Source organism: Ambystoma mexicanum, chromosome 7q, assembly GCF_040938575.1.
Source record: "Ambystoma mexicanum isolate Mex_15411 chromosome 7q, UKY_AmexF1_1, whole genome shotgun sequence".
Lineage (NCBI taxonomy): Eukaryota > Metazoa > Chordata > Amphibia > Caudata > Ambystomatidae > Ambystoma > Ambystoma mexicanum.
This window is the reverse complement of record NC_090941.1, coordinates 917176979-917204218: the sequence shown is the minus strand read 5'-3', so window position 1 is coordinate 917204218 and position 27240 is coordinate 917176979. Positions and strand designations below refer to the sequence as shown.

The window sequence follows — 27240 nt, the reverse complement described above, 5'->3', positions numbered from 1 at the left end:
GGAACATGTGTATTGACATCAGTGAAGTCATCTGCTTAGCGCCCCGACAGAGCCCTCACTGTGTTACAATACTTCGATGTGTGATAATTGTCCTACATTAAATGTAATCTCTGATTTAAAACCCTGTGGTTTACAATTTCACCCCAAAATTCTGGGACAAGAAACAGGCTGTATAAGGTATCATTATTTTGTTTAATTAAAGTAAAAATCAATTCAAAAGGTGGTCCCCTAAACGTATGCTCTGGAAGTCACTACAGTAATTTACATACACATGGGCAGCTGTCTTACTGAAAGAAAAGGTGGCCTGCCTGTGAGGAACTAACACACACATACATGTCATAAATCAAATGATGATATTTCTGAATATTTCTAAACATCTATTTATAAATAGCACAATACAATTTACATATCCTTTAACACTTGCCAGACCTTGATTTCTTTCAATATCAATAAACAGTATTGATTCCAGAAGGTTGCATGAACAGCAACATTAGCAGGCCTTATTTGCAATCAATGCAATCTCCCCCACCACCATGTAGATATGGTGCTGTGGGCTCATATCATATGTATATAAAGAAAATCCAAGCCATTGTGAGATGCATCCCAATCTGTAGTCTTGTGTTTACGGGAGCTGTCCTACCAATTTAAAATACAAGGCACATTGATGTATCCACTATGTATCCACCCAAGATTATGATTTTCTGAAAGGATAACAATTGTCCTGCCAATTCCCTTGGGCGATTTAGGTGTATCTAATTCAGGTTCCTCTCACTTCAACACAATGGGCAGTGCAGATAAAAGTGTCGGTAAAGCAGTGGCACTAACAGTTTTCTGGTATTGTGGAGGATTGACCTCCAGCAAAAAGCTTGCAGTAAATCTTCCACCTTACAGCCAAATATCAGTGAAATTACAACAGTCAAATTACCGCCAGCAGTCATTCTGCTAAAATCCCCATGTAGTCCGATGACCTCTAGAAATAAGGAATTACACCGCTTTATGGCCACTTATGGTAAACCCAGGGACCAAGTGGTGGTAAAGTAATCGAGTTGGACGGTAATTCAGCGGATTAACATGGCCCAATCTCTTGGGTGAAATGTCACTTATTTTAAATTGAATCTTCTTAATAGAAATTTAAATGCCCTGCTAACCTCCCTTTCCTCCCTAAAAAGTCTCTTTTAAATATCTATGGGTTTTACAGGTCACAAATGATCATTCAGTTGTGGAAATGCTAAAGTTGTACACCATTCCACAAATCCAGTGTCAGACTACACCTGTGAAAGCACACAGGTTTTGACTTACTTGGCTTGTGTTCACAAAATGCTGCACTATCTGCACTGGGAAATGCTATCTGGTCTACACTGCGAACACAGCACAGACAAATGCAGAAATATGCTATTTGTTTTTATTTAAATGTAATCTCACTCTGCTTTAAATACAGTACATTTCACACTAACATGCTGCAAAATTCTGTTCACATTCTATTAGAGATAGTTTATTGGCCACTGCACGCTGTGCACAGGAATATATTTTTTCTGCAATAAAGCAGGATTCACTTGGCTTTAAAAATATAGCTAGAAAGCAATGTTGTATTACCCACATACATGATAAAACATTCTATACAAGATCAGTTTCCACTAGTGGCAAGTGGCATACCCAGCAGTTCCTCCCACTCCAGGGACTTAGACATTATTCTAGTGAACTTAGATCTAATTGCAGTGGGGAATTTTTATATTCACTTTGGATAATAATTTTAAGTCAGAGTCAGCATTGACCCACAGTTACCATGCAATTCTCCCCAGTTAGCTTTATCCTTCTGGTTGGTTTGACCCCCCCCCCTCTATGAAATCAGGTCTGCCCGAGATAAAATCTGCTTCAGGCTTCCTACTGGACAAGGTCCATTCACCTCTGGATATTATGCGAGACAAGAACTCATCCAGTTGGACACAGGTTTGCCTTTCTGCAGCTTTTACAATCCCAGAGCTCTCTCTCACTTCATGTGTGTTTCTGTGTATATAATGTCTAATTTCCCCACAGTATGTCCTACCTGACATCACACCTTTAAATTAGTCAAGTCTTCGCAATGGCTTGCTTAACAGACGGACACTCATGGAATACACCCCTTCTTTTAATTTGTCAGATTATTTCAGCATGTGACAGGGTTGTGTTATTAACAATTTCGACTCAATCATGCTTTCTCCGATACCTTCCGACAGGAATACCTCTGATTAATGGAATATGAATTCTAACTGTGCCTCTACCTCACATTCAGGGACATGCAACCTGAACTTCTAAGATACAAGTGCAGTAGAATCCAATATCAAACTATATTTCCATTTTGTTCTTTCATTTCATTGCAGAGTTGCATCAAACATTATGGTCTGCATTTCTAATGCATGTCAAAGTGACCATTTTAATATCTGCTATCCTTTACACATGTAAATAACACATTGCAGCCATTTGTGAAGCTAATGATTAATGGTAGGGTTTGACAGACTTGTGTTTGTTCTTTCATTTGTAGAGCAGATGGTAGATTTTAATGATTAGGCTAACGTTAAGAGGAGACACCTTAAGTGCATTACAGCATTTAATGCTTTGAAATTTAACTTGAAGGCCTCTACCCCAAGTGATCAGCTCATAGCTCACATTTGAGGCCCTACTGAAATATATTTCAATGTATTTCTAAGAATATTTCTATTGAGATGAGCATTTGTGGGTGGGGGCAACCCATTAACGAAATTCCTCACTAGTGCTGGGCTCCAAGTACTTCTTTGATGGCTGAAGAAGAGGATCTGGTTTCCAGATCGCTCATGGGGCTCTAACCCTTGACCCTCTCCGCAAATCATAAATGTGTTTTTCTGTAGGTTGAACAGGAATTTAGCTCATGAGACTCAATGGAGAACCACTAACAACAAACATTGGTCAAGCAAATATAAGAACCGTTATCTGGCAATGCAGATTTAAACAGTAATGTATGACCTGTGTAATCTCTAACAGTCTAACATGTTACAATGGACATTTGATCCATTTATCGTAGGGATCTCAATTTATAGTTGCATCATTTTTATATTTGACCCCATTTCACATGCTTCAAACGAAATACACTACAAAATTGAAGCAAATCCTTGTACAATGTGATGCTTGCTTTGAAATCACTTGACAACACTTTCAAGGTAAATGCATTATGTCACATTTAGAAAAGGGAATTTCAGCATCTTTTGCTGTTAATCTAAAATGAATAAGAACTCCCTCCTTGTGCCTTCTCACATTTTGGTCCCATGCAATTCAAATATTGACTCTAAGTTTGTGGGAATTTCTGTGTCAGTTGTCAGGTGCTATTCAATCCCCTGAGAAAGTATTTATGTGCAGAGCGCCAGTGCACCGTTTCCATGGTAGGTAAATGAAACAAAGCACACATGAATAGTACAAGGCACCGCTTCAGCAGCAGACTCTTCAGGTGAGGATCTTCTGACATTTCTATTTCTTTGGCTTTAGATGAGAAGCCACCACAGGTATTTGTGTGCACTGGGGAGGAAGACAGCCTGCCACGGAGGTTGTGTGCACTGTTTTAGGTAGGTGTGTGTTTTTGTGTGGGTTAGGGGTTTCTGCATCACAGGTCTGGTAATGGACCATCCAAAGTTTGACGTTACACAAGATAGTTACAAAAGCAGTGATGTGAGAATTCAGCACTTATACCAAGCCTGTGCACAATGGTGTGGCATAATCAACATCATTGGCTGAAGGTATAGTTGCGGTAGACGCACATGTGGCAATCCGCAGGGTTTCAAATATTCATCAGAACTTAACTTGGAGAACACTGAAGTAGTTTCTATGGATTCTTTCATTTCTCAAAATATTGTTTTTGTAGGACATCCAAACATATTAGTGGCAACCTGAACAAAATAAGGAAACAGAATTTGAAAAAGAAAACTGTTTATTGGTGACTGGCTGGCTTTTTATTTTGTTTTAAAGGAGCCTGCCTTTTCAAGAGAACAATCTTTGGCAATCAGTGCATCTCACAGAAGAGAAGACACAGAATATAAAACCCATTACAAAAATATTGTGGATGGGAAGAGCAAAATATACATGCTAATTCTGTAACAGTCAACAAAATCAAACAAAATGTTTGGAAGGCCAAACATTGTATTATCAATTAGTAACCGTGAATGATGGACACAAAATATGCACACGCAACATCAACTCATGCTGCGTAGTACTTGTTCTTTATAACAAGAAACCTTGGTGTTAGATGGCAGTCTCGTAGCGTTGCTCACTGGCTCAAAACCAGTAGCTGTTTTTACTAGGAAACCATTACAGACATTGGAAACCACAAAACAGAGTACGTGCTTGTGGTACATACGTCTGAAGTTCTGACGATGTTTGTGACGGAAACCTAAAAGGGTATAAGTCTAAGGAGAAGCGTGTTTCAGTACACAACTTTTGAATATTACAAAGGGTGGAAGAAACCAAGCTGAAAGTCAAAAGCCAAGTGAACATAATATTCAAATCAAAATTGATTGAAAAATGTGTTCCACATGAAACTCCCACATACACCATATCTGTGGTCAGACAAATCCTTAAGAACATGGCACACTTGGATACTGCATCAATGTTATCAATGACCTGCATGCAGTCCATATCCATGAATGATTCACTGATTCATGTGCCAAAATGAGCAATTGCAATTAGTATGCAATTACATGGAAGGTTTAAATGCATCCTATTGGACAAAACCTCAAATTAAACAGTTACATAAAATGTGTTTCCTCCAATAAAAAGGTTCACACAAAAAAGTTCAAAAATAATTCCACAAATTTCATACAAAAAGAACATTGTTATGAATCAATCTCATCTGTATTCTATGAAGAGTCATGCACATGTTTACACAATTTCCCTCCAACATCACTGAATGAACAATTACCATATAGTAAAATGTGTATATTTCTTAAACTGTACTTACATATTTACAGTGCAAAAAACAAATAAAAAGAGCATTTTCCAAGAAAGTAAAGGTCTAGTGGTGAAGACTTTGGTACATTTTATTGCACTTAAGCAAATTTCACATATGGCAGTGGAGCGGTTTCTGGAGAGTGACCACAAAATGAAATGACATCAAGCAATACATCTCCCCTTTTCTTCCTACAAAGTCTTTGCATATGAGCCTTTGAATTTCTGTAGCACAGCACTAACGGATGCCTTTTCCGTCACAATCACTGGCATCCTACACAAGAAAGATTCTGCCCATCACCAAATAAGAGAAATGTATGGGCAATAGTCTGTTTGACAAATCATTTTACATTGCATAATGACCGATTAGCTAGTGAACCTCACCTACGGAGACTGAAGTTGCATACATGCCTAGATCGATTGCATAAGCGGAATAGTTTTTTTTTTGTTTGAAACCTCAAATCAAAATTAGATGCCAAAATCTTGGTCAGTGGTTTATTATTATGCTGCACCAATCAACAAATGTGTTTGCTTATTTGTGAGGAATTATACAGACATCATCGGCCACTCTAAAATATTTAACATCAGGAGTTGATCCATCACAGTTCAACAACAAAACTGTGTTCCAAGCTCCCCAATGTTTGTCCAGCAAACAGTTTTACAAAATAGAAAACAAGACTTCTTGCTAAACTATCTTCCACAAACAGACAATGCATCAGCACATCGGTGGATGGATTAAATGACCAGGCTAATTATTTTTCAGTCAGCTCACTTTATAAATTATGAGTGCCGCACTACTTTCATGGAGAGCCAATTAGCGGTTCCAAGTGCAAATCGGGAAAACAAACAGCATTTGTGCAAAACGAACAAAGGGAAGACATAAAACACCCAGTCTTCTGGGCGACAACCCTGTCTTGGCAGCGATCCCAGATCCAAGACAAGGACTGGCAAGAGACGAGCGGAAACTAAATATCCAAGGCAGTATTCCAGCAAGTCTAAAGGAGAATTTGTAATTAAGGATACCTAACTGCTAGCCTGCCCCAACATTTACAGAAAAAAAAAAGAGGGCAGCAAGGAACATTTATTTCGCTTTTCCAATCCATTGTCGACTGATCATTCTAGTCCAAATCAAAGCTACTGCCTGAAATATATATCGGAACCTCAGTCTGTTGTGAAGCAATGTCTCCTGATAAGCTAAACTAGCAAAGCAACATGTAACAGTGCAAGGAAAATGAGGCAGGTCTACAGTCAGCCAGTCATTACTCAGCCCAACCGCCCTTCGTAAAACACCATGTTAAATATCATGGTAAAACATGGTCATATGTGGTTGAGCATTGGTAAGCTTAGACATTGTACTGCAAACTACAAGAACACAATGTCTACAAAAGACATTCGATTTTAGAAACAAGACATTAAAGCTTCCCACTTTGTCTCTCCTGGTCAGAACTAGGGTAGCACCTGTTAACACGCAATCCCTGCATTATTCAAAGTGTGTTTCAATGTCCCAGAGACAGCATAACAAGAGCCAATTTAAAGAAGCTGATCTTTCTAATGATCAATCTAAATGAAAAAAGCAATTCCTATTTTCTAAGTTATTCCCTTTGGCTTTTCCTACAGAGTACCAAGAAATGACTATGATGCAAAAGAGCTTAACAGAAGATGTAAGGTTTTGAAAAAAAAGCAAATACAGCATCTTTATGTGTACCAAGAACTACACTTATGCAATAATTGCACAGGAACCCTTAATCATGTAATACAATGTTAAGAGTGTGCTGATTGTAAACCTACTGTGTAACAGGTTCCATTTAAAGCCTTATTCACCTCCCTCATTTTATACTGACAGAATGCCCAAATGTTTTTTTTATAAGAACAAAAAAAGAGAAATGGGCACTCTGTCTTTAAAGATGGAGACTCTCTAACCCCACCATTTCAATTTCCATGGCAGGATTTGTGGACCACAGAATATGTCAGCAGCGCAAGAGAGGGGGTGCTGTCAGGGGTAAGAGGAAGAGGGGAGCTGCATGCATGGTGGTGTGCAGAACCAATCAAGAAGCTTGCAATGTAGGCCAATGCCAGCAGTTTGTGCCTTGCATTTGAGGCGTCTGAATCTTTGTCCTGCTTAGATTTAAACCTGTGACTGCAAGTTGCATTAAGATGTCCACCATGAAGAACTATATTACAGGCAGTGAAGAAGAGGGGACTCCTCAAAGCTAGCGTGGACTGGATATGTCTGAATGAACTGCACCTCACACAACAGGAGCAGGAAGGTTTGAAGCCCCCTCTATGATGGTAGCCTGAGCATGCTTCATTGCAAATTGAATTTCTTTAAATAGAGCTCCTAATGCTCATGCTTAGCCTGTGTTGAAATGTTCCCAATATGAGCAGTTATAAAAACTGAGCCACAAGTAGAATAGTGATCTTTCTCCAGTATCAAAATCTTTTTCTTAGAAGGGAGGATTAGAACAGTCACCTGGTTCCACTCTCAAATTAGACACTCCACCACACTTCCTCCACCCATCCAATAAAAGCGTGACAAGTGACTGTACTTTATGTATGAGAATCACAATACATTTGTTAGGGGACAACCATAAACACATTGTAAACTACTTGCAATTAGGGGGGTTGGATGCACTACATTTTCACCCTGCCCACCAATACACACATTCCTCGCAAAACTGAAGAAAGTTATAAGAGACAGGGAAGAAAGACCAGTCTAAAATGAGGTCAAGTATGCATGCACATATAAAGGTAGATGGGTAAGATGTGTGTGCATACAGGGAGAAAAGACAGTACAAATATTTTGTTTAAATAAAAGACCACATTTGTCATGGTAACTCAGCAGGAAACTACGGCTTTCCAAGATTTAAGGTACCCATGTATGTTAGAGGTGAGAGAGAACCATGAACACCACTTAGTCTAACTAGAGGAAAGCCAAGCAGGGGATGACCTCTCTCACAATCTTTGTTTAATTATGTTCAATGTGGTGATTCAGTGTGAATTTAAACCATTATGAAAAATGCAGCACTGTGAAAACATGGAGTTCAAATATTTAACATCATGATAAACTGGACGACTTCTCAACTGCAAATTCACACCTTCCACTGGACCAACTGTGCTAGGAAACAAGCAAAACATGGAATTTGAAAAGGAGACACACAAAAGAGAAACAGAGGTATAAAATCATGTTTGGCCAGATCATTTACAGAGCGGTGTTTGTCTTTTTTATCCACTGTTTCATGTATTTAACTTCCAGTTGTCTTGCCCGCACGACGGACACAGGGTCATCAGCATGTTTTGATCGCAAATCCAAGTGGTGGGCTCCCTCTGGTATAAATATTGAAACTAAGGTATCTGTGATGTTCTTGTGCACGCCGCCTGCAGACCATGGATCCAGCCCACCATTGCTAAAAAAAAGAAAAACAACTTTATTTTCTTTCAGTAACTAAAATGGCATCCTATAATACCCCTTTTATAATGGGAATTACAGTCAATCAAGAAGCAGAAATGTAGATTAATCGGTAGAAGAATGGGATGGTTTTCCAATAAGAGATTAGGACAACCTCGAGAAGGAAGCATGAATTGTTTAGATCACTCAGAACTTCTATAGAAAAAATGTCACCTTGTTTATACATACCCATGAACAGTTATGTATGTCACGCTCCTTCCACCCCTTCCCATGTTCCCTCTTCCCTCCTTAGCGGTCCCCCATGAGTTCTGTGCCGGGGTGAACAGGCCAGTAATAGAGCACCTCTAGTTACAGAAACATATCCTTCCCAGAGAAATGAACGATGTCATTCTACTGTGCACAATTTCCTGAGGCTTGCCCCACCACATAAAATATAATTGTACACCTAGTCACTCTGCAGGCTTTGCGTGAAACATGATTTCCTGAAAGTCTGTTCGATAATTGTGAACAGAGTCTTTCCCGTGGCAGTATATGGGCTCAGTGTGGTTCAATTTACTGAGTAAGTCAAAGTTAGTGTCGGATTATAGGCACTTGGCACTACCAACAGGAGGAGGGGAACCTGAAGATTTTCTCAGTGGATCTTACATTAGGCCCATTGCAGCTGCTTCATAACCTTTTCAGTGTCTCGGGAGGATAGCTCAGGGGCAACATGCTCACCTTGGAAGCAAGATGACACGGAGCACACAAGTTCGATCCCCGGGTCCACGCTTAGAAACCTCTGGGTATTAGGCGTGTTATAAATAACCTATCATATCATATCGAATGACCTGATAGATGATGCCCCATAAATCCCTCAATGATGGCCATGCTTGCCTCCTAGTTCTCCTTTACCTCTCAGTTCTCCTTCACCTCTCAGCAGCATTTGACACGCGGGACCGCAAGACACTCACTGACAATCTACCCACCATATGCGATCAGTGAGAATGTCCTCATTTTAAAGAGGTCTCAAGAGAAAAAGACCTTTACAATGATGGCTTTCCGTTCAAAAGAAAAATCGGTCATAGTAAATCTGTCTTTCTCTCGAGACCTTTTAAAAAAGATAATTTCACATAGAACCAATGAGTTACAGTAGCTAGTACACTCCGCACCTGTGCAGCAACCGCTGGTGCCTGGAACTGCGCTGGGAGGAAACCCAATACCTTACGCAGTACTTTCAACTTGTAGTGCCCAGACAGACAGACAGACAGATAGATAGATAGATAGATAGATATCACCTGGGCCTCCATAGAGAGTGAGGAAGAGATCTTGACTCCCAAATCCTTCACAACAGAAACCGGGATAGGACAGGAACCAAGAGAAGAAGGCCAAAAAGAGGGAGTCCAAAGAAGAAGCAAAAGAGGGGCCAACCACCACGACCTCAGTCTTTTTGATCAATTTAAGCCATGTGTGGCCCATCCAACGCCCCCACATCCTCCAAGCACCCCCATAGCTAAGACACAGGATCAGGATGAGAAAGATCAAGCCGCAACAATTATCTGTCTGTCATCAGCATATGAGTAACATAGGTGGCTGTGGGAATGGATGAGGTAAACTAACAGCTGGATGTACAAATCAAACAAAGTGGGGTCAAGGCCGACCCCAAGACAGTGGGGCAGAACCAGAGCGAAAAGGAGGAAGAGAGAGAGTGTGTGAATGATCACCAAGAAAAGCTGAGAACCAAGATAACACCTGCCCAGTGATTAACGCTGCAGCAAGACGGGTGAGCAGGATGGAGTGGTCGACCGTGTCCAATGCAGGCGATAGGTCTAACAATATCAAGGCTCCCAATCCACCCTGGTCAGAGGCGCTCAAGGTCATCCACCACCGAGATCAGCACACCCATTGTGCCATGGCAGGGGCGCAAACCAGACTGGAAAGGATCAAAGAAGCTAAACGATTCAAGAAAAGAGTTAAGATGAGGAGAAATTAGAGACTCCAATAACTTCATAAAGAAAGGTTGTAGAGAAATCAGATGAAATTTAGCGGGCAAGAAGAATCCAAGGAAGGTATTTTTAAAAGAGAAATCACCAGTGCATGTTTCAGCTGTGAGGAAATGGACTCAGACACACGAGTAGTTGATGGCCTGAACCACCCATGGAGCAATAGTCAGTATAATGTCCTTACACGCAACCAGTGGGATGAGTCCAGCGCGGAAATAGACTCAAGCATGGATGTAACCCTGATCTCCTCTGCTAAGAGCAAGGGCAAAGAGGACCACAGACTCAGAGGAGCACACGCGGGTATAATTGGTGGAAGATGCGCAGGGCCTGAGCCCGAAAGTGAAATCATATTGCAAATAATCGCAATTTAATCAGAGAGGAAATTCAACAGCGAGTCACATATCTCCTGCGAGGGGGACACCCCTGCCTGGGCCACAGCAGTGGAAGATAGAGAGCGTACAAGTTCAAATAATTCCCTGGGCTAAGAGCAGCTTCCATCCTACCCGAGTAGAACCTGCCCTTAGCAGCCACAATGGCATTCTGAAACACGACAATGGCCAGACGCAGAAGCACCCGAACGGAATGTAGGTAGGAGCTTCTCCACTTTCATGCAGCCTGCCGTCGCTCAAGGGTCCGAAGCTTCAGATCATCATCGAACCACGGCTCAGATTGACTTACTGGCTGTATAGATAATCTAACAGGGGCAAGACAATCTTCCATCTCAGTAAATACTTGAGACTGAGACATCAGGTCCACCACTGGAAGGGTCTGGCACACTAACTCAACAGACTGAGCCACCTTAGCTACGCCTACAGACCTCCAGCTACACTTCCAAACTTTGTATATTGGAGGTGACCCGAGGAGTACTCCAAGCTATTATGGAAAAAGGAATCGCAAAGTGGTCCTACCAAAATAAATGAAGAGCTAGGAAGACCAAAACCACAGCAGGTGATGAAATAATAATATCAGGTGTGTTGCCCAGGCAATGTGTAGGGCTAGATACAAACTGTGGCAGATCAAGATCCTCCGTCCTAGACAGAAACCACAAAAGGGGCTTATCTAATTGAGAGTGAACTTTCAAATGAAAATCCCCAACAATTATCAGTTTATTAAACTTTAGTCGAGGCTCAGTGACCAAATTATTAAAAAGCATCAAAAAAAGAAGGATTGGCTGGGGGAGGGGGGAGTAAACCATTAGAACATAACAAGAATGTGAGTGTGTAATAGATAAACTAGAAGGGATTCCATTTTAACCCCATGAACCAACAGGATTACACAGCTAGCTAAAGCCGACTTGTAAATAAAGGCAATACCGCCGCCAGATGTCAAGGAGGAATGGTCCAACCGAATGATATTAAAGTTTGATGGAAGTGCCTGCACTAGTACAGGCCAGAATGTTTAAAGTAGGCAACATCCGGAGCATAGTCCTCCAGTAGATCATGAAAAGCTAAGGCATGCTCTGCCAATGAAAGGGTATTACATTAAGACAAGAAAGGTTGCCAGAATGGTAAGCCTTCTTACCAGACACATGCTTCTGTATGAAGCCCACACTGTACTTGCCGGCACTGCCTGTACCAGCTGCTCGCAGGACAGCACCTGTGGACTACTAAACAGATCCCCAGATTGCCGACAAAAAAAACCTCTGCAGCCCTCACCTGTATTGTACTGCTAATAGATGCATGTGCAATTCTGTTTCTCCTTAGTGTGGATGTGTATATGTTTATCCTGTGATTTTTTCATGCTTAGTGTGTAAACTAAATGTCGAATAAATATTTGTATTTTTATACTGTCTATCAGGAATTATTGGTGTTGCTCTGTTTGGACTAAGTGTAGGCCTAGACCACCTTCACACTTACTGCGACTAAGCCTTGACTGCTCTGCTACCTCACCTGAATTGGGTTTGTCTAACCTCTCGGTGTCTTCCCATTTCACCATAATAGGGTGGCATCCCAAACTCCTCCCATCAGGGCTGATTTTGGAAATCCATCTTAACGGACATACTCCTTCACTCTTACTTTATTCTTGTCTGGGTAACTGTATGACAAGTAATACGTTGTCCAGAAGAGTGTTTACGGGATCCCCTATAGAGCAGCATCAGAGATAGCATCTCGCATCTGATGGCGTCCCCTGGCCCCCAGAGTTCTCCAGTCCTCCTCAACAGGCATGCCAAAGATGACTTCACTACAGCTCAATGAAGTGAACGTTCTGTTCTATAATGGCTGTGAGCTGTGTCACATTTACAGTCTCTCTGACCAGCAAACCTACAAAGCACCAACATTCAGGCTGCTGAATGGCCCTGGATTACTCTGCCGAGTGCTCTCTACACTCATGGGGTATTTACAATATTCATTTGTGGGGGTCCGTGGGGAGCTGTGCACTCCAGTCACTGAGGGGGAGGGAAGATAATACTGCAAGTCCACGAAGTCCACCTAATAAAGGACTAAACAAGAGCAAAGGTAGCAGATTTCTTAACACATCAGACTTATTACTTTGAGGTCGTAGCAGATCACTGAATCCAGCTGAACCCTTCAAAGAAAGCACTGTAAATTTGTATTCTCACTGATCTGATTTTGAATGAATAAACAAGACAACACAGAGCTGTTTACCACAAGTGGACGTGCCATGCAAATAAGCAAGTATCTGAAAACAACTTTCAAACAATTAGCCAATGTACCTGCTATCCATGGTTTGAAGAGCCTTTACACTTTCTCATTCCATCAGCTAGAACACGGCTTCACTATTTGCTACTGACTTGATGTTGCTACTTTGCAACTTCTGCTAATTCTTTACTGCTAATTATAACTCATGGGCCACTGCTGTTGCAAAACCACATCAGTGAAACGTGTTATTTCTATTTATTTGAAAAACACGGATGTTATTTGTGACTTATCATAACATATTTACAGATGGCGGAGGCGTTCCCCTGATGGGTGCCTGTGCAATAGAACAAAGATGAGAACATGTGGCAAGTCTGTTTTTACCCTCATGAACTGAAAGTTGTACATGGACCAGGGACAAAATAAAAGACACCGGAAAAAAGATTATTAGAAACAGATGACTTACAAAGATAACATTAACCTAAGGGGGCAAGTGCTTCATACTAAAGAGTAGTATATAACTATACACAATCACATTAGTAAGGGTCACAGGAGGGAGTGGTGGGGTCAGGTAGGGAGGATGAAGAGAGGGCAGGAGGAGGTACCTCTTTAGCAAGTAAGTGAAGCTTAAGCTGAGCTTTGAAGAGATCCACAAATGGACAGCGCGACACGTAAGCAAGTAGGGAGAAATGGTAGATGAGAGATGAGGCATGGGGGAGTCATGAGACAGTGAGGTTGGAGAAGAGGAGTGGAGGGAACGAAATAGTGAGTATACAGAAGTACAATCAGACAGGTATTGAGGAGAAAGACCATTCATAGCTTTGTGGACTAGGAGATGGAACTTGAAAATGGTGTTAGTAGGTTGAAGTAGAGAGGATCTGAGAAGGCTGCAGAGAGGGCAGGTAGTGAAGTTAAGTACTTTGTTAAGAGGGAATAAGGAGTACATAGGAAGGCCAAGACTTTGGTTGGAACACTAGTCTGTTTGCGGAGTACAAGGGTGGAGATTAGAGTTTTCATAAAGTGGTGATTAAGAAAATGATGAATTGACTGAATGTTGAGAAGGTAAATCTGACCATCAGAGGAAGTCACTAGCAAAGAGTATTCCAAGGTTGCAAGCAATGAGCAAGCTTGGCAGTAAGTTTAGGATAGAAGGAGACAGGAGAAGGGAGGGTAAAAATGGCACTGGAAGCCAGGAGGAAGACTACTTCCATTTTTTAAAAGTTCGGTATTAGGCAGCAAAGAGCCAACTAGTGACGAAATACAGTGAGACAGTTGGCAATCTGTTCCGAGGTGGCTGGGGTGAAGTACGGAAAGGGGGAAAAGATTTAAGTGTCATCAGAAAAAAGAGGTGCTAGTGAAAGCCAAAGGATGAGAAGTCTTCCTAAGACAGACACAAAGAAAGTGATGGGCCAACAAGAAGAGGGGTGGGGCCAAAGGTTTGTGAGTTCCATGAGGTTGAACTGGAGGCTTCCAGCCCTTTAAGATGAGGTAGCAATACCCTTGAGATGGAGGTGCAGAAGTAACTCAAACATCAATAATCAAAACGACTCAGGTAGTTGGCAAAAGAATAACTGTTTTAATATCAATTATCTAAAACAGGGAGTACAACGGACATCAACGGACGTCTCAGCGTAACATCTCTCAATACATCTTTAAAAAAAGACTTCTTTTATATAAAAAAAATTGTCAAAGGTGGCATCAATCTACGTATTACTAATGTCCTCCTATGTGGCAAACTACAAAAACTTTTTTTGTGATAGGGTCCAGGAGAATATCTAAGTATACGATCCATACTCGTCTACAGGAGTGAAGAAAAGGTTTCGGTTTCTTAACATCAGGTGGGACAACTAAGCCATCCCCTTAAGCAGGTCACTATGAACAACACTAAATACACAACGTTACATTGGCTACACAAACTATAGGACCCTTAATCACGCTGCACCCTACCATTGGTTGGCATTCTAACCTCTGTCAGTACTTTTCCACCTATGTTAGCAGCATATAGACTGGGCTTCCAGGTGCTGGCGAGCTAGTCTCCAACCATAGCTTCCCAACAATTAGCATATTCATCTATTATCACCTCAGTGGTCTGCTGTCAATTATGGCTTTGAACCTGTCTTTGGCAGTGTTCTTTGCTCTAGAGAATTCAGGGGAGTGAAGGCATGCTCTGCCCTCATGTGTAGGTGTGACCATCATGTTCGTCCAATTTCATCCTTCCACATGACTGAAGACCACAATGAAGACCACAAAATCAAGCCCTGGTGTATTTAAAACAATATTTTCTAATAGACCTCTGACGTCGCCCTTGTTTTTGTCCATGTCTTCTGAACAGAGGCTTAGTTCTTTCACATAATTTGTATCCAATGTCTGCTCACCCCAGCCCGATATGGCCTTGGCTTCTTGGCTCATCCAGTCTCAACTTTCTAAGATTCACTCGTAATTCACTTGTGATGTCACCTTTGATGTCCTGGGTGTTAGTCTTAGCAGTGCACAGTGGTGGTGCGAGTTATGGTTGTTTAACTTACCATAACTGGCGAATTTCACAGGTTTTTTTTTTTCGGTTTTACTTGGAACCATAATGTCCCTTTAACAAAGTTTTTTTTACTGAATTTCATAGATTTTTAGTAGTACAACTTAACCATAACGTCCCTTTAACAGTTTTTTTTACTGAATTGCATACGTTTTTAGTAGCACAGCTTAACGATAATATCTCTGACTTTGTGTACATGTAACATGGAACATACTGAACCCCCTGTACTGAATTTGATATCCGCGAACTCTTCTAATGTCCGCGGACATGTGCTGACAACAGCAGCACTACCCAAAAAGTCTGAGGGGTATCTTTAATTGTTATATCATAACATATGAACACTGCACAAATTCACAAACCAGCACACATACACATTATATGTAGTAATAAATAAGAAGTGTAACCCATATATATAACACATCAACCATTAATTTAAATACAATATGTTCTAAAATGGAATATACCAAAAGAAGAAAGATAGGCTTCCAACATGATTACCTCACAGAAACTCCACAACTAACAGCAACAGCAGATCTACAGACCAGTAAGAACACGCCTTACCAGAAGCTAGTAAGTGTACTTAATTTTACTAATATATTTCTAAAATTTCTGTATTAGATACAAAGAAAGTGATATTTTTTTTTTCTCAAAGAAATGTCTAGTACTCTGGAGTGGCTAGAGGAGCATTTCCCACGTGAGGAAATTTCTGAAGATAGTGAACCTAATGGTAGACACTTTTCTATATAAACCAATTAATAAATATTATTTTATATACATTTAACATACATTTTTTTTGTACAGACCATACAAACATTGAAAATAGTAAACAAAAAGAAATATTGGATAAGACTCTCCAGCACATGGAAGAAAACAAAAAATGGACCTACTCATGGAAAATTTCAACAATTTTAAAAACTTTGTGGACGATCACTTGAAACAAAAAACTAGATACCATTGTCCCACATGTTCCTGTCCGTCCTCACCATATCCCAGTCAATTATCCCCAAACCCTCTCCATGAACAAAAACGCTTTGATGAGACTGCCATCCCTTCGTCACCTCATATGAATCCTCTTGAAATCCCCAATTCTCCTGTGTTTGTCTCAGTTTCTGCTTCACCTTCTCTGTCATAAATGTAACATCCATATATTAAAATTATTATATTGTGTCCTAATTTATTTCTTGTTTTTTTTTAAAAAAAAAGCAGGAGGTGTCCACAGACAGCGCCGGTGTCCGGAATGTCCGTGAAGAAACGAAAATGGAGGTGTCCTAAGAAAACTATACCTGTCTGTACTGTTCGCTAGCAAGTTGAAACTGTTCGAAGAACACACGAGATGTCCGGGATATCCGCAATTAACCAAAATGGACATGTTCTAAGAACATTATCCCTGTCTGTAAAGTTCGCAAACAAGTCCAAACTGTTTTAAGAACACATTCGGTGTCCGAGATGTCCGTAATAAAACTAACACACGCAGTGTCCTGAAAAGTTTGAAAATAAACAAAATGGAGGTGTCCTAAGGGCGCTAGACTTGTCCGTGCTGTTCGTAGGCAGGTTGAAACTGTTATAAGAACACATCAAGTGTTCCGGGATGTTCATAAATAAACAAAATGGGGGTGTCCTCAGGACACTGTCTGTCGGTATTGTTCGCAGGCGAGTTGAAACTGTTCTAAGAACACAGGCAATATCCTGAAATGTTCGTAAATAATCAAAATTGGGGTGTCCTGAGGACGCTGTCCGTATTGTTCGAAAGCAAGTTTAAACTGTTCTAAGAACACACGCGGTGTCCTGACATGTTCGTAAATAAACAAAATGGGGGTGTCCTTAGGACGCTATGCCTGTCCGCATTGTTCGCAAGCGGATTGAAACTGTCCTAAGAACAAACGCCTGTTCGTAACTGTTCGTTTCGCTTGTGTCGCACTTTTAATTAGTTTCAGGACCTGAACAGTGTCCGTAGAACACCAATGTGCATGCGCAAAACAGTTCCCGTGCATTTGGTGTCCTGCGGACACCGCTTCCCTTCGCGGACATGTTCGCGAACCTATCATGTGACCGCGCCCACGCTGAGCACGTGTTCTGACTGCGGACACTGGTCGTGTCCCCGAACAATTTAAAACTACCTTTTCAGGCAATCCACAATATTTTTCAATAATAAATCACCATAGCACAAGTCCCAGACAGTAATCCTGACTTTCTACATACTTTTTGGGGCTTTCTGAACCTTTTTTTGGTGTTCGATCTGTCCGCGGACAGCGCGTATGTCCGCGAACCGCGCACAAGCACCCCTATAAAAGGCCACACCCCAGAGCTCATCCTCATTGTGTTTCTGGCTATCTTACAGAACACAGTGCATTTCTGCTGCCAATTTTCCAGATTTATTTCTGAAACCTGATGGCATCCATGGCTGCACTACTGCCACCTGGTGCTACATCTGCCTCAGCACCACCCCCATCCCCTCCACCAGCACCACCTCCCCAAGGGCCTGAAGAGGGGAACAGGAGTGAGGATGCAGAGGAGGATGAAGAGGATGACGAGAATGAGGTAGTGGAAGTCCCTACTATCAGCACTCGTCGTGAGTCTTGGGTGTAGCGGTTATTTACCGTTCATGGTAACGTACCTAAGGCGCGTGCGAACCAAGTCACCTGCAACCAGTGCAAAATGGTACTGAGTCGCGGGAGGCATGGTTCGTACAGCTTTGGTATGACTACCATGAAGCAACACCTAAAGTCGTTCCACGCAGGGGCCGTTCGCAAGGTTGTACCTTGCGAGGAGCGTAGTAGGTTGACTTCCACTACTACATCCTCCGTTTCCAATCCTGTCACCACAAGGAACACTTCTGTGGGACAGCGTATTCCTCCAGCTGCCTCACAGGCCATTCACAATGATGATGACCCTTACCTTTCGAGGGTCACAGTTGTGTGTATGTACTGGCAGGGGGGAGGGACTTTGAAGTGCTTTTGAGACTCTGATCCCAGAGCACGAGAAGAACTGCTCACTACCTAAGTAAGGCCCACCCTACATCTTCCTCTCTCCACCCGCCCTTTCTTATCCCCGTGGTTGGTGTCCCCCAGTTACCCTCCTTTTCCCTCCTCTCCTAGTGTGTCGTGTGTAAAAAAACAAAAAATGTATATAAAAAAAGGCTCTTTTCAGAGCAGGGCCTTATGTATTTTTTAAAAGTCCGGACAATCTGCGATCATCTAAACTTTTTGGGTGCTGCCCTATCATAACCATTGCAGTTTTGTCTGGGAGGAAGTGGTGGCTCTGAAAAGAGCCTTATGGCGTTGTTTGTTTGTGTTTTAAAAACTTGAAATGCTCAACACCTGCTTCAAAATTGGATGCTGTAATTCCAAAAAAGGTCGCAATGCATTTTGTACATTTCTCAGAAAAATCTGATTGCCAGCATGAGTAAAATGGACTCCATCTCTGCGTAAAATGTATGTGCTACGAAACATAATATTTTCATTGTGAAAAGAGGACATGCCAACATCTCTTAGAAAGGCACAAACAGCCTCATTGACATTGCGACTAGCTTTCTCCATTTGTGGACCAAATGAAGAAGAACGCAGCCACATTTGCCTCTGCGCAATCCAAGAAAAAATTACTTGAGAATTTGGAAACATGTCCATGACCTTCCCAAGTCCTTCTTAAATTGCAAATTGCAAAGAAATTCCAGACACATGTCCTAAACTGTTCCCTCCACAATGAATTACAATTATGTCTGGATGATGCTCTGTCTCCAAAGTAGCACAGAGAGTTAGCAAGTCCAACCACTTCATTCCACGTACTCCTTGCCAGTGCACTTCCACATGTGGGAATCCAAGATCTACAGCTACTCCACAGCTTTCTGCATGCACCTTCAACCAATGTATCCACAAGTCTCCCAAAATCCAAACGATCTGTTTTCTGAAACACACAGCCATAGCCATCTGTTCTTCTCTCAGGAAAAAGTATCTGACAAACTCTCTCCTGGCACAACACACCAGCTAAACTTTACTGACCAATCCCTTGCTCTGCTCATTCTCATTTGCATGCCTCCCCACCCCAAAATCCCCAGATGTCAAACGCGATGTCCGCGGACTACCGCCATGTCCGCGGACATATCGTAACATGGACAGTCCTTCTACCATTTCCATTTCACTCTCTGTGCCATTACCTCATTGGATATAGCTAAGCAGTCACACGAGCATCCACCAATCACATCCAAGACCTCTACATCTAACTCCATCATCATAGATCAGCACTTCAAACGTACTGTTAATCTCTCTGAGTTCAAGTGTCATATCATTGGAAAGCACCTTCTACAAGAAATACTGTACACGTCTCCAAGATTTCTACTTGCAGCTGCATGCATATCCATATGCATGAACACAAACTACAAGTATGCATATTTTCTGTATAGTACATGCACAACTCTTATAGGTTCATACAAACAGATTAACTGACTTTTAGCTTGTATAACCTATAAAATGAACTGTCATTTTTCCCCATCTGCTATAATCAATGGTCACTTCCAAACCTATCTGCTATTTAATTTCTTTTTACACACACATTTGAAAAGCATGTTGAACTAACATATTTAAAGTAAAATATAAAGAGTGCACATAGTCAAACAAAATTGCATGCACACACTATTTTCAAATATCAAACAATACTTGTACAAAAACATAAAAATCAATGTCTAAATTATCAGTTCTATATGCAAACAAAATCACTAATTTGTTTCCTTTACAATTGCAGTGAAGACCATTCTCCTGAAAAGCAGCAGCAGAATTTGAAGTACAAACAACAACTAAGAAGAAACCTGCTCATTCCACAAAGAAAAAAAGTTAAGTTAAATACCACCATAATATTTGTACTACTACTCAAACACACTGTAGGGCTAATTCATGCTATTTCTGTGCCTAAAAACAGATTGTGCATCATTCTGTCCACAAATCCCCATTTGTTAAACAGAGATCTACAGGCAGAATGGCGCACAAATTCCCATTTCTTGGCACACAAATGACACAACTCAGCCCCTAGAATTTTGATATTATAGAACAAACTGTTTTAATTGTATACCATTAGATTTACTATTTGTGCTTCTCCTCACCACTAGCTAACTTTCTACTGTCATCTGAACCCCAGTTCAGTAGCACATAAATTCAAGAATACCCATCCCAACTAGTTGTAGTTGCCCAATGCACAATCACATACATCTTTATCATCATACTCTGACACTCATGCACACAGCACACATACATTGCAGAACACCGCAACCCATACCTTCTTTATTTTTTTCAACAGACCCTAAAGAATGCTTACCAAAAATCAAGTCCGTAGAAAGCAACTTAGAAGTAGAGCAAATGAAAATAGAAGTGTCCAAAATAAGCATCCATCTCTAGCAGAATTTGTAAAAAAAAGTTCAAACAAAACAGCTAATACAGTCATTTAGCGAAACAAAACAAGCTTCAAGTACAGAAACTCTGCCTCCTCTATCAAAATGTAAAACGAAACAGAAAACAATTTACACGAATTCAGCTACCACTACTGATAAAACTGCTCCTATAAATCTTGATATGCCAAGTAAGCATACAAGAAAAAGTATTTTAGCAAAAATGTTCCGCCACAGAGTCCTTCAAAATCTTATGAAAACAGGAGAGAAATCATGCAGAACCCATAAAACCTACCGTAGGAAATTAATCTTAGAAGCTTTGATAGACAGTGCAATCCTTCTCAAAAGAAAGTTATTTATTTTAGTGTTAAACAAAATGAAACCACTAACAAAACTAATGACTAAATTACAAAAAAGACTTCTCAAACGAAATGTCAACAAAAATAAATTCTTAAATATCTATGGTGGTGAGTGGAGTCACACTACAAGCACAGAACCATATTTTAATGAAAAACCATACAAACAAAAGGAAACAAATACAATTGCCATACATAGCAGTGGACGAGGTTATGAAAAAGTTAATACCATACCATAATGGAACAAGAAATACTGCTAACAAAAATATCCCCAGAAAACTTAGAATTACCTCTCCATTCAACTGAATCAGAACGTCTAGTATACAAATGGCCATGCACGTCAATGTGTAACATTCCCAAAAAATCTTACAAGTCTTTACGCCAATTCCTCAATCAGTATGTGAAAGGCAAAGACAAAATCAAAATTAAACTACTGCAAAATATGGATACCTGTCCAGTGCACAAGTACACAGGACTACAAGGACATTCATTGGCTTGCATTTCAGGACCTACTTGCAAAACCACCTTCCATCATATCAAAAGGATATCAACACATCATTCAACTATAAGAAATCTAGTCTATAAACTGTACTATGCTAAAAGTCCTGCTTTAGCACTAGCCAATTTAAATAACATTCTTCCACATGGTAGAGCAAAAGACCTACTTGAAGAAATCGACTATATCCAGAAAAAAATATTTTGGAAGTGAAAGCCACTTACAGAATGAAATTGCTTTAAAACAAATTAGCAACAATTCTATGCATGCAACCGTCTACCACACACATACAATAAAGAAATACTGAAATTTAAAAGTACATACCAAACCATGTGTGTCTATGTTGCTGCAGAACTTTTTATAAAAATAACACAAAAACTGTAGACCTAACATACAAAATAGAAGACAATAAAGATTCTAAATGGTTTGAATTAGCTCTCTACCTTATAGCAGAAAACAAACACGAAATAACTGACCCCTTAATACTTTGCAGTTACAGCACTACAAAACTTGACAACAACCAAACTCCTTCACGTGCTATCAAAAATAATTTGGAATTATTTCCACTACCAAAACCCCTACAACAACTCAATTTATATGAGAGCATCATAATTCAAGCAATAATACGCCTTCAAACAAAAACAGCAAAATTACCTCCCTCTGAATTGGTGAAAGGCATTAGTGGAAAAGTAATGCATCTACCATTAGATCTAAAACAAAACATGCACTCCCTGGGAGTGCATCGGCCAATGGAGCAATCTTTAATTATCTTAGTAAATGGTGTACCTACAAAAGACAAAATAATTTGGCAACAACTGGTAGATTTACATAAAGTTAGACAAGCCTTGCAATATCTAAAAGACAATAATGAATACTACAAAGAAATTAATATTGAAGTAAACTTGAAGGAAACCACTGAAATAATTGAAGAGTCACCAGAAGCTGGTAAATTTGAGCTTCTAGATCCTGCTACAATATCCAATACTTTAGACCATTATACAATTCATCCATTGCACTCTAATGACACCGTAGAAGATGCATTAGAAACGTACCAAATGCGACAAACAAAAGGATCACCAATCAGCATATGGGAAAAAAAGTATAGAAGCACGTGCTTTTCCTCTACTCTTTCCTACTGGCAAAGGAGGAAGGTACGATGATAGACCTATTCAAATAACAGCATCAGAATACCACTCATTACGGATGTATTCTGAAGATCCACATTTTGTCTAAATCAGGGAATACATATTCCACCTACTCTTTGAAAGTGAACTAGCAACTCTATGTTACGGAGTTGCGCACACATTAAAATCAGGAACCCACTTTCAATCGTGAATCAAGGACTAGTTAATGGAGCACTGCGTACAGTTGTTGGCTTTCAAACATACCCACATGACAACAACATTCAGTTTGTCAATATACTCTTTGACAAACTTTCAGAAGTGAAAAGGATAGGACGCTCAACAGCTCGATTCCTTCTCTTCAAAGACATGTATGTACGCAGAGAACAATTTTCTCTAACTCTTGCATACGCAGTCACCATTCATAAATCACAAGGTCTTACCCTAGACAAAGCATTGATAGACATTGGTAACGCAGTCTTTAAAGAAGGCATGAGCTACGTAGCACTATCACGCTTACGTACACTTGACGGTCTATTTCTAATCAACTTTGATGCAAGGAAAGTAAACGCTGCTATTCCTTGCATTTTAGAATACAATAGACTTCGTTCACTATACACCCCTCATCTAAAAACATATCCTGTTCCACAAAAAGTTAAATGTTCTAAAAGAAAACTAAATCAAACATAAATGCAACAGGATGTAACTGCAAATCCTCCAAAGAGAATAAACAAATCTAATACTTCATCAAGTACCACAAACAAAAAAGAAACTATTAGGGAAAGTAAACCAGGTACTTCTTCAAAAAGGAAGACAAACTCAAAAAAAAGCACTCAGATACAGAACTACCTAGTCCATTTAAACTTTCAAATGTAATTGCTGTAAGTTGCTACGCAAATGTAGCAATAAAAATTCTATTTCAATTACCACCAATTGTTGACAACATTTACTTACACAGTACAGACCAATTGTGTTTGCAAATGTTAGTACTTCATAACGCAACAAACAATCCTAACAACACGTATAGTGTTTATGGAATAAGACAACAATTGGACTACTGTGCTGGAATGGTGAAATTCACTATAAACTCACAGGAAGATCCACAAGAATTTCTAATGTACTTACTACAAGTACTGAAAAACAAAAACATACCTATAAATGAAATCTTCCAGATTTCATACATGTGGAAACATACATGCACTCTCTGCAACAATGTGACACAAGAACAAATCCCCAATGAGCGCTTCATGTATGTATCAATACCTAATTGTGAATCCGTTCCATTTCAGCAACTTGTACAAAATGCAAACCATGGTAGATTATGTACTACCTGCAATTCGGATAATCGTTCCACCTTACTAATACAAACACATAGTAAATACGTAATACTAATGCTTCTACGTTACAATGCAGATGGTAACAAAAACAACTGCAATCTGACTGGATTCACACATGGTCAAGTATCACTTGGTAAGAAAACCTTCATAACAATAGGTATAATCTACCACACAGGAGACACAACCAATGCAGGTCACTATACTGTATATATATAAAAGAAAATGTGGGTGGTTCGAATGTAATGATAGTACCATTACTCTAAAGCAGAGATTATCTGCAAATCTTACAAACGCTTATTTAATCTTCTTAAAACCAAAATTTATTAACTAAACTGTACTTAAACAGTAACAAAACTTCTATTAAAAAACTATAAACTGTTAAAATATGCTAACAGCTATCTAACTGCCCCAAGATTCTACAACTAAACAGATAAATGAATACCACTAAATTATATCATAAAATAGACAGTTAGAATACGCCAACTGGTATCTAACTGCCCCAAGATTTTAAAATAAGCAAACAGATAAATCAATACCACTACATTATAACAAAAAATAGACAGTTACAATATTTCAACAGATATCCAACTGCTTCAAAAATCTGCAACAAGCCAACATACAGAACATTAGCCAGAAGCAACAAGTGAACGCTGAAAACAAACAAACAAATAGACTGTTGCATAACAAAAAAAGTTTTTTTTTAATCCAACATGGATTTTCTTTTCCCCACAGACCCAATGATTTTAGCAACAAACACAGAAACTGAGCAAATTGCACAGTACACTGGTTTGTAATCTACTAAATATGAGGGTCAAAAAAACCAAAAAATAAATGTTGATTATTCCATGTTCTAAGTCGTTACAAAATGCCAATACTAACAAGATCTTTTCTTTTATCATAGAAATTAACAAGGATTACATGTACTCCAGTTACTAAACCAAACAGTAAGTATATTATAATAAGTATAACCATCGCAGCGAACCACACACATAGTGACTTATAACTTCACAGTTTATAAATTTGGTCTTGACCATGCACCCAAGACTCGAGGCCCTGGCCACAACCACCGCAGCATACCACACCCATAATAGCTTATAACTTCGCTGCTTATAAATTTGATCTTGTCCATGCACCCAAGACTGGATAAGCCACTATGGGTGTCCTATGCTGCGGTGTTTGTGGCCAGGGCATAGAGTCTTGGGTGCATGCCCATACGGCCATGCTCCCAAGACTCTATGCCCTGGCCACAACCACCGCAGCATATCACACCCATAGAGTCAAACATTTTAACTATGCCAAATGGGCACTTTTATCGTCCGCGAACATGACGAGTATTCTTAGAACAGTTTCAACTTGCCTGCGAACAGTACGGAAAGGCATAGCGTCCTCAGGTCACACCTATTTTGTTTATTTACAAACATGTAGGGACACATGTTCTTAGAAAAATTTCAACGTGCCTACGGACAATACGGACAGCATCCTCAGGACACACCCATTTCATTTATTTACGAACATTTCAGGACACCGCGTGTGTTCTTAGGACAGTTTCAGCTAGCTTGCGAACAATTCAGACAGTTCTAACGTCCTCAGAACACCCCCCATTTTGTTTATTTACGAACATCCCCGGACACTTGATGTGTTCTTAGAAGAATTTCAACTTGCCTACGAACAGTATGGACAGGTATAGCGTACTCAGAATACCCCCATTTTGTTTATTTACAAACATTTCAGGACATCGTTTGTATTCTTAGAACAGTTTCAACTTGCCTGCGAACAATACGGACAGGCTTAGTGTCCTCAGGGCACCCCATTTCCTTTATTTACGAACATTTCAGGACACCTGTATTGTCCGCGGTCAGAACAAACACAACAGGGGTGCCTGCCACCTAAATAAATAAATACAACATTTAACCCATCTCTTACTCCCCCACCCTCCCCAAACAGTCTTGCACACCAAAACACTTTACTAAATGGTATTTTTCACCAAGTTTCACTGCGCTGTCCGCAAATCCAAGATGGCGGGCGTTTCCAAAAATCTGACGCACTTCACGCTCTTCACCGGCCAATCAGCGAACACGTTGCATGTCGGCGGACATGACGCAAGCCGATTGGCCAATCAGGGCACTGTCCGCGGAGCGAACAGGGAAGTGTGTCTGCGGACCGAACATAAATATCACACATTTTTTGGGACCTACTTTTTGGTCATTTTTTAAAAAACTACTGGACACATTTTCACCAAATTTGCAAAAGCACGCTTTCGGGACCAAGCCGCTGCTCCTGGTCTAAATTTGGTGAAAATCCGTCCAGCGGTTTGGGCTGTATGCGTGAGCAAGGTTTTTTCCCCATTCAGAGTGGCCCATATACTTTTTTTGCAAAGTTTGGTGGAATGGACACAGCCACTCCGCGGACAAGAAATTGATTGGCTAATTCGTAGCGTCATGTCCACGGACATGTGGCGCTTTCACCGATTGGTTGTGGACCAGCGTGAAGTGCGTTAATTTCTTCGCGGCCTCCGCTATATTTTGTTCATGTTTTGGTGTACACGGACATCGCCGATAACACATAGAAAACAAGACACTAATGCACTAGTTACAATTATGAAATACTGTTTCCAAAGGTGAGCTTTACTTAGGTTGGAATGGAATGTGGCTGCCTAAAATTGAAAAAGTGGTGCTTTCTTGCCACCAAATTCATACAGTAAAGTGGAAGTTGGTGCTCAATGCACGGCGACGAATGCCTGCGTCTGTGTTACAATGTTTTCATATTAATATTGAAGTCGGACTGGCGTCCTATGTTTTGAAATCTGAGGCGGCCACCTAGAGTGTTTGATGGAAACAGTGGTTTACACGCCGTATGGGAGTAGCGGTTCTCATGATAGGATGCTCATATGTTGTTGCAAAGTGAGAATGTATTGGCCTTCTGAGTGAAGGTCAGTTGATTTGCTTTTTTGGTTGCGAGCTCAGTAGGCCCACACATGCAAGTCAATTCATAAGGGGCTATTGTTTTTTGACCTTGAGCGAAAGGGAAACTTTAAAAGCTATGCAAGGAATGAAAGCTTGGAAAAAAAATACTATTTGATAAGGTTATATTTTAAAAACGCTTG

The 27240-nt window shown here is 40.3% G+C and overlaps 1 protein-coding gene across 1 annotated transcript in view; it reads right to left on the bottom strand.

The window, feature by feature from the left end:
* Positions 1 to 5018: 5018 nt before the first annotated feature.
* PRCP (prolylcarboxypeptidase) overlaps positions 5019 to 27240 on the bottom strand; it is a 514316-nt gene continuing 492094 nt past the window's right edge. The window contains exon 9 of the mRNA XM_069639880.1: positions 5019 to 8348. Coding sequence (XP_069495981.1) covers positions 8144 to 8348 — 205 coding nt within the window. The 3' untranslated portion in view covers positions 5019 to 8143. The remainder of the gene's footprint in view (positions 8349 to 27240) is intronic.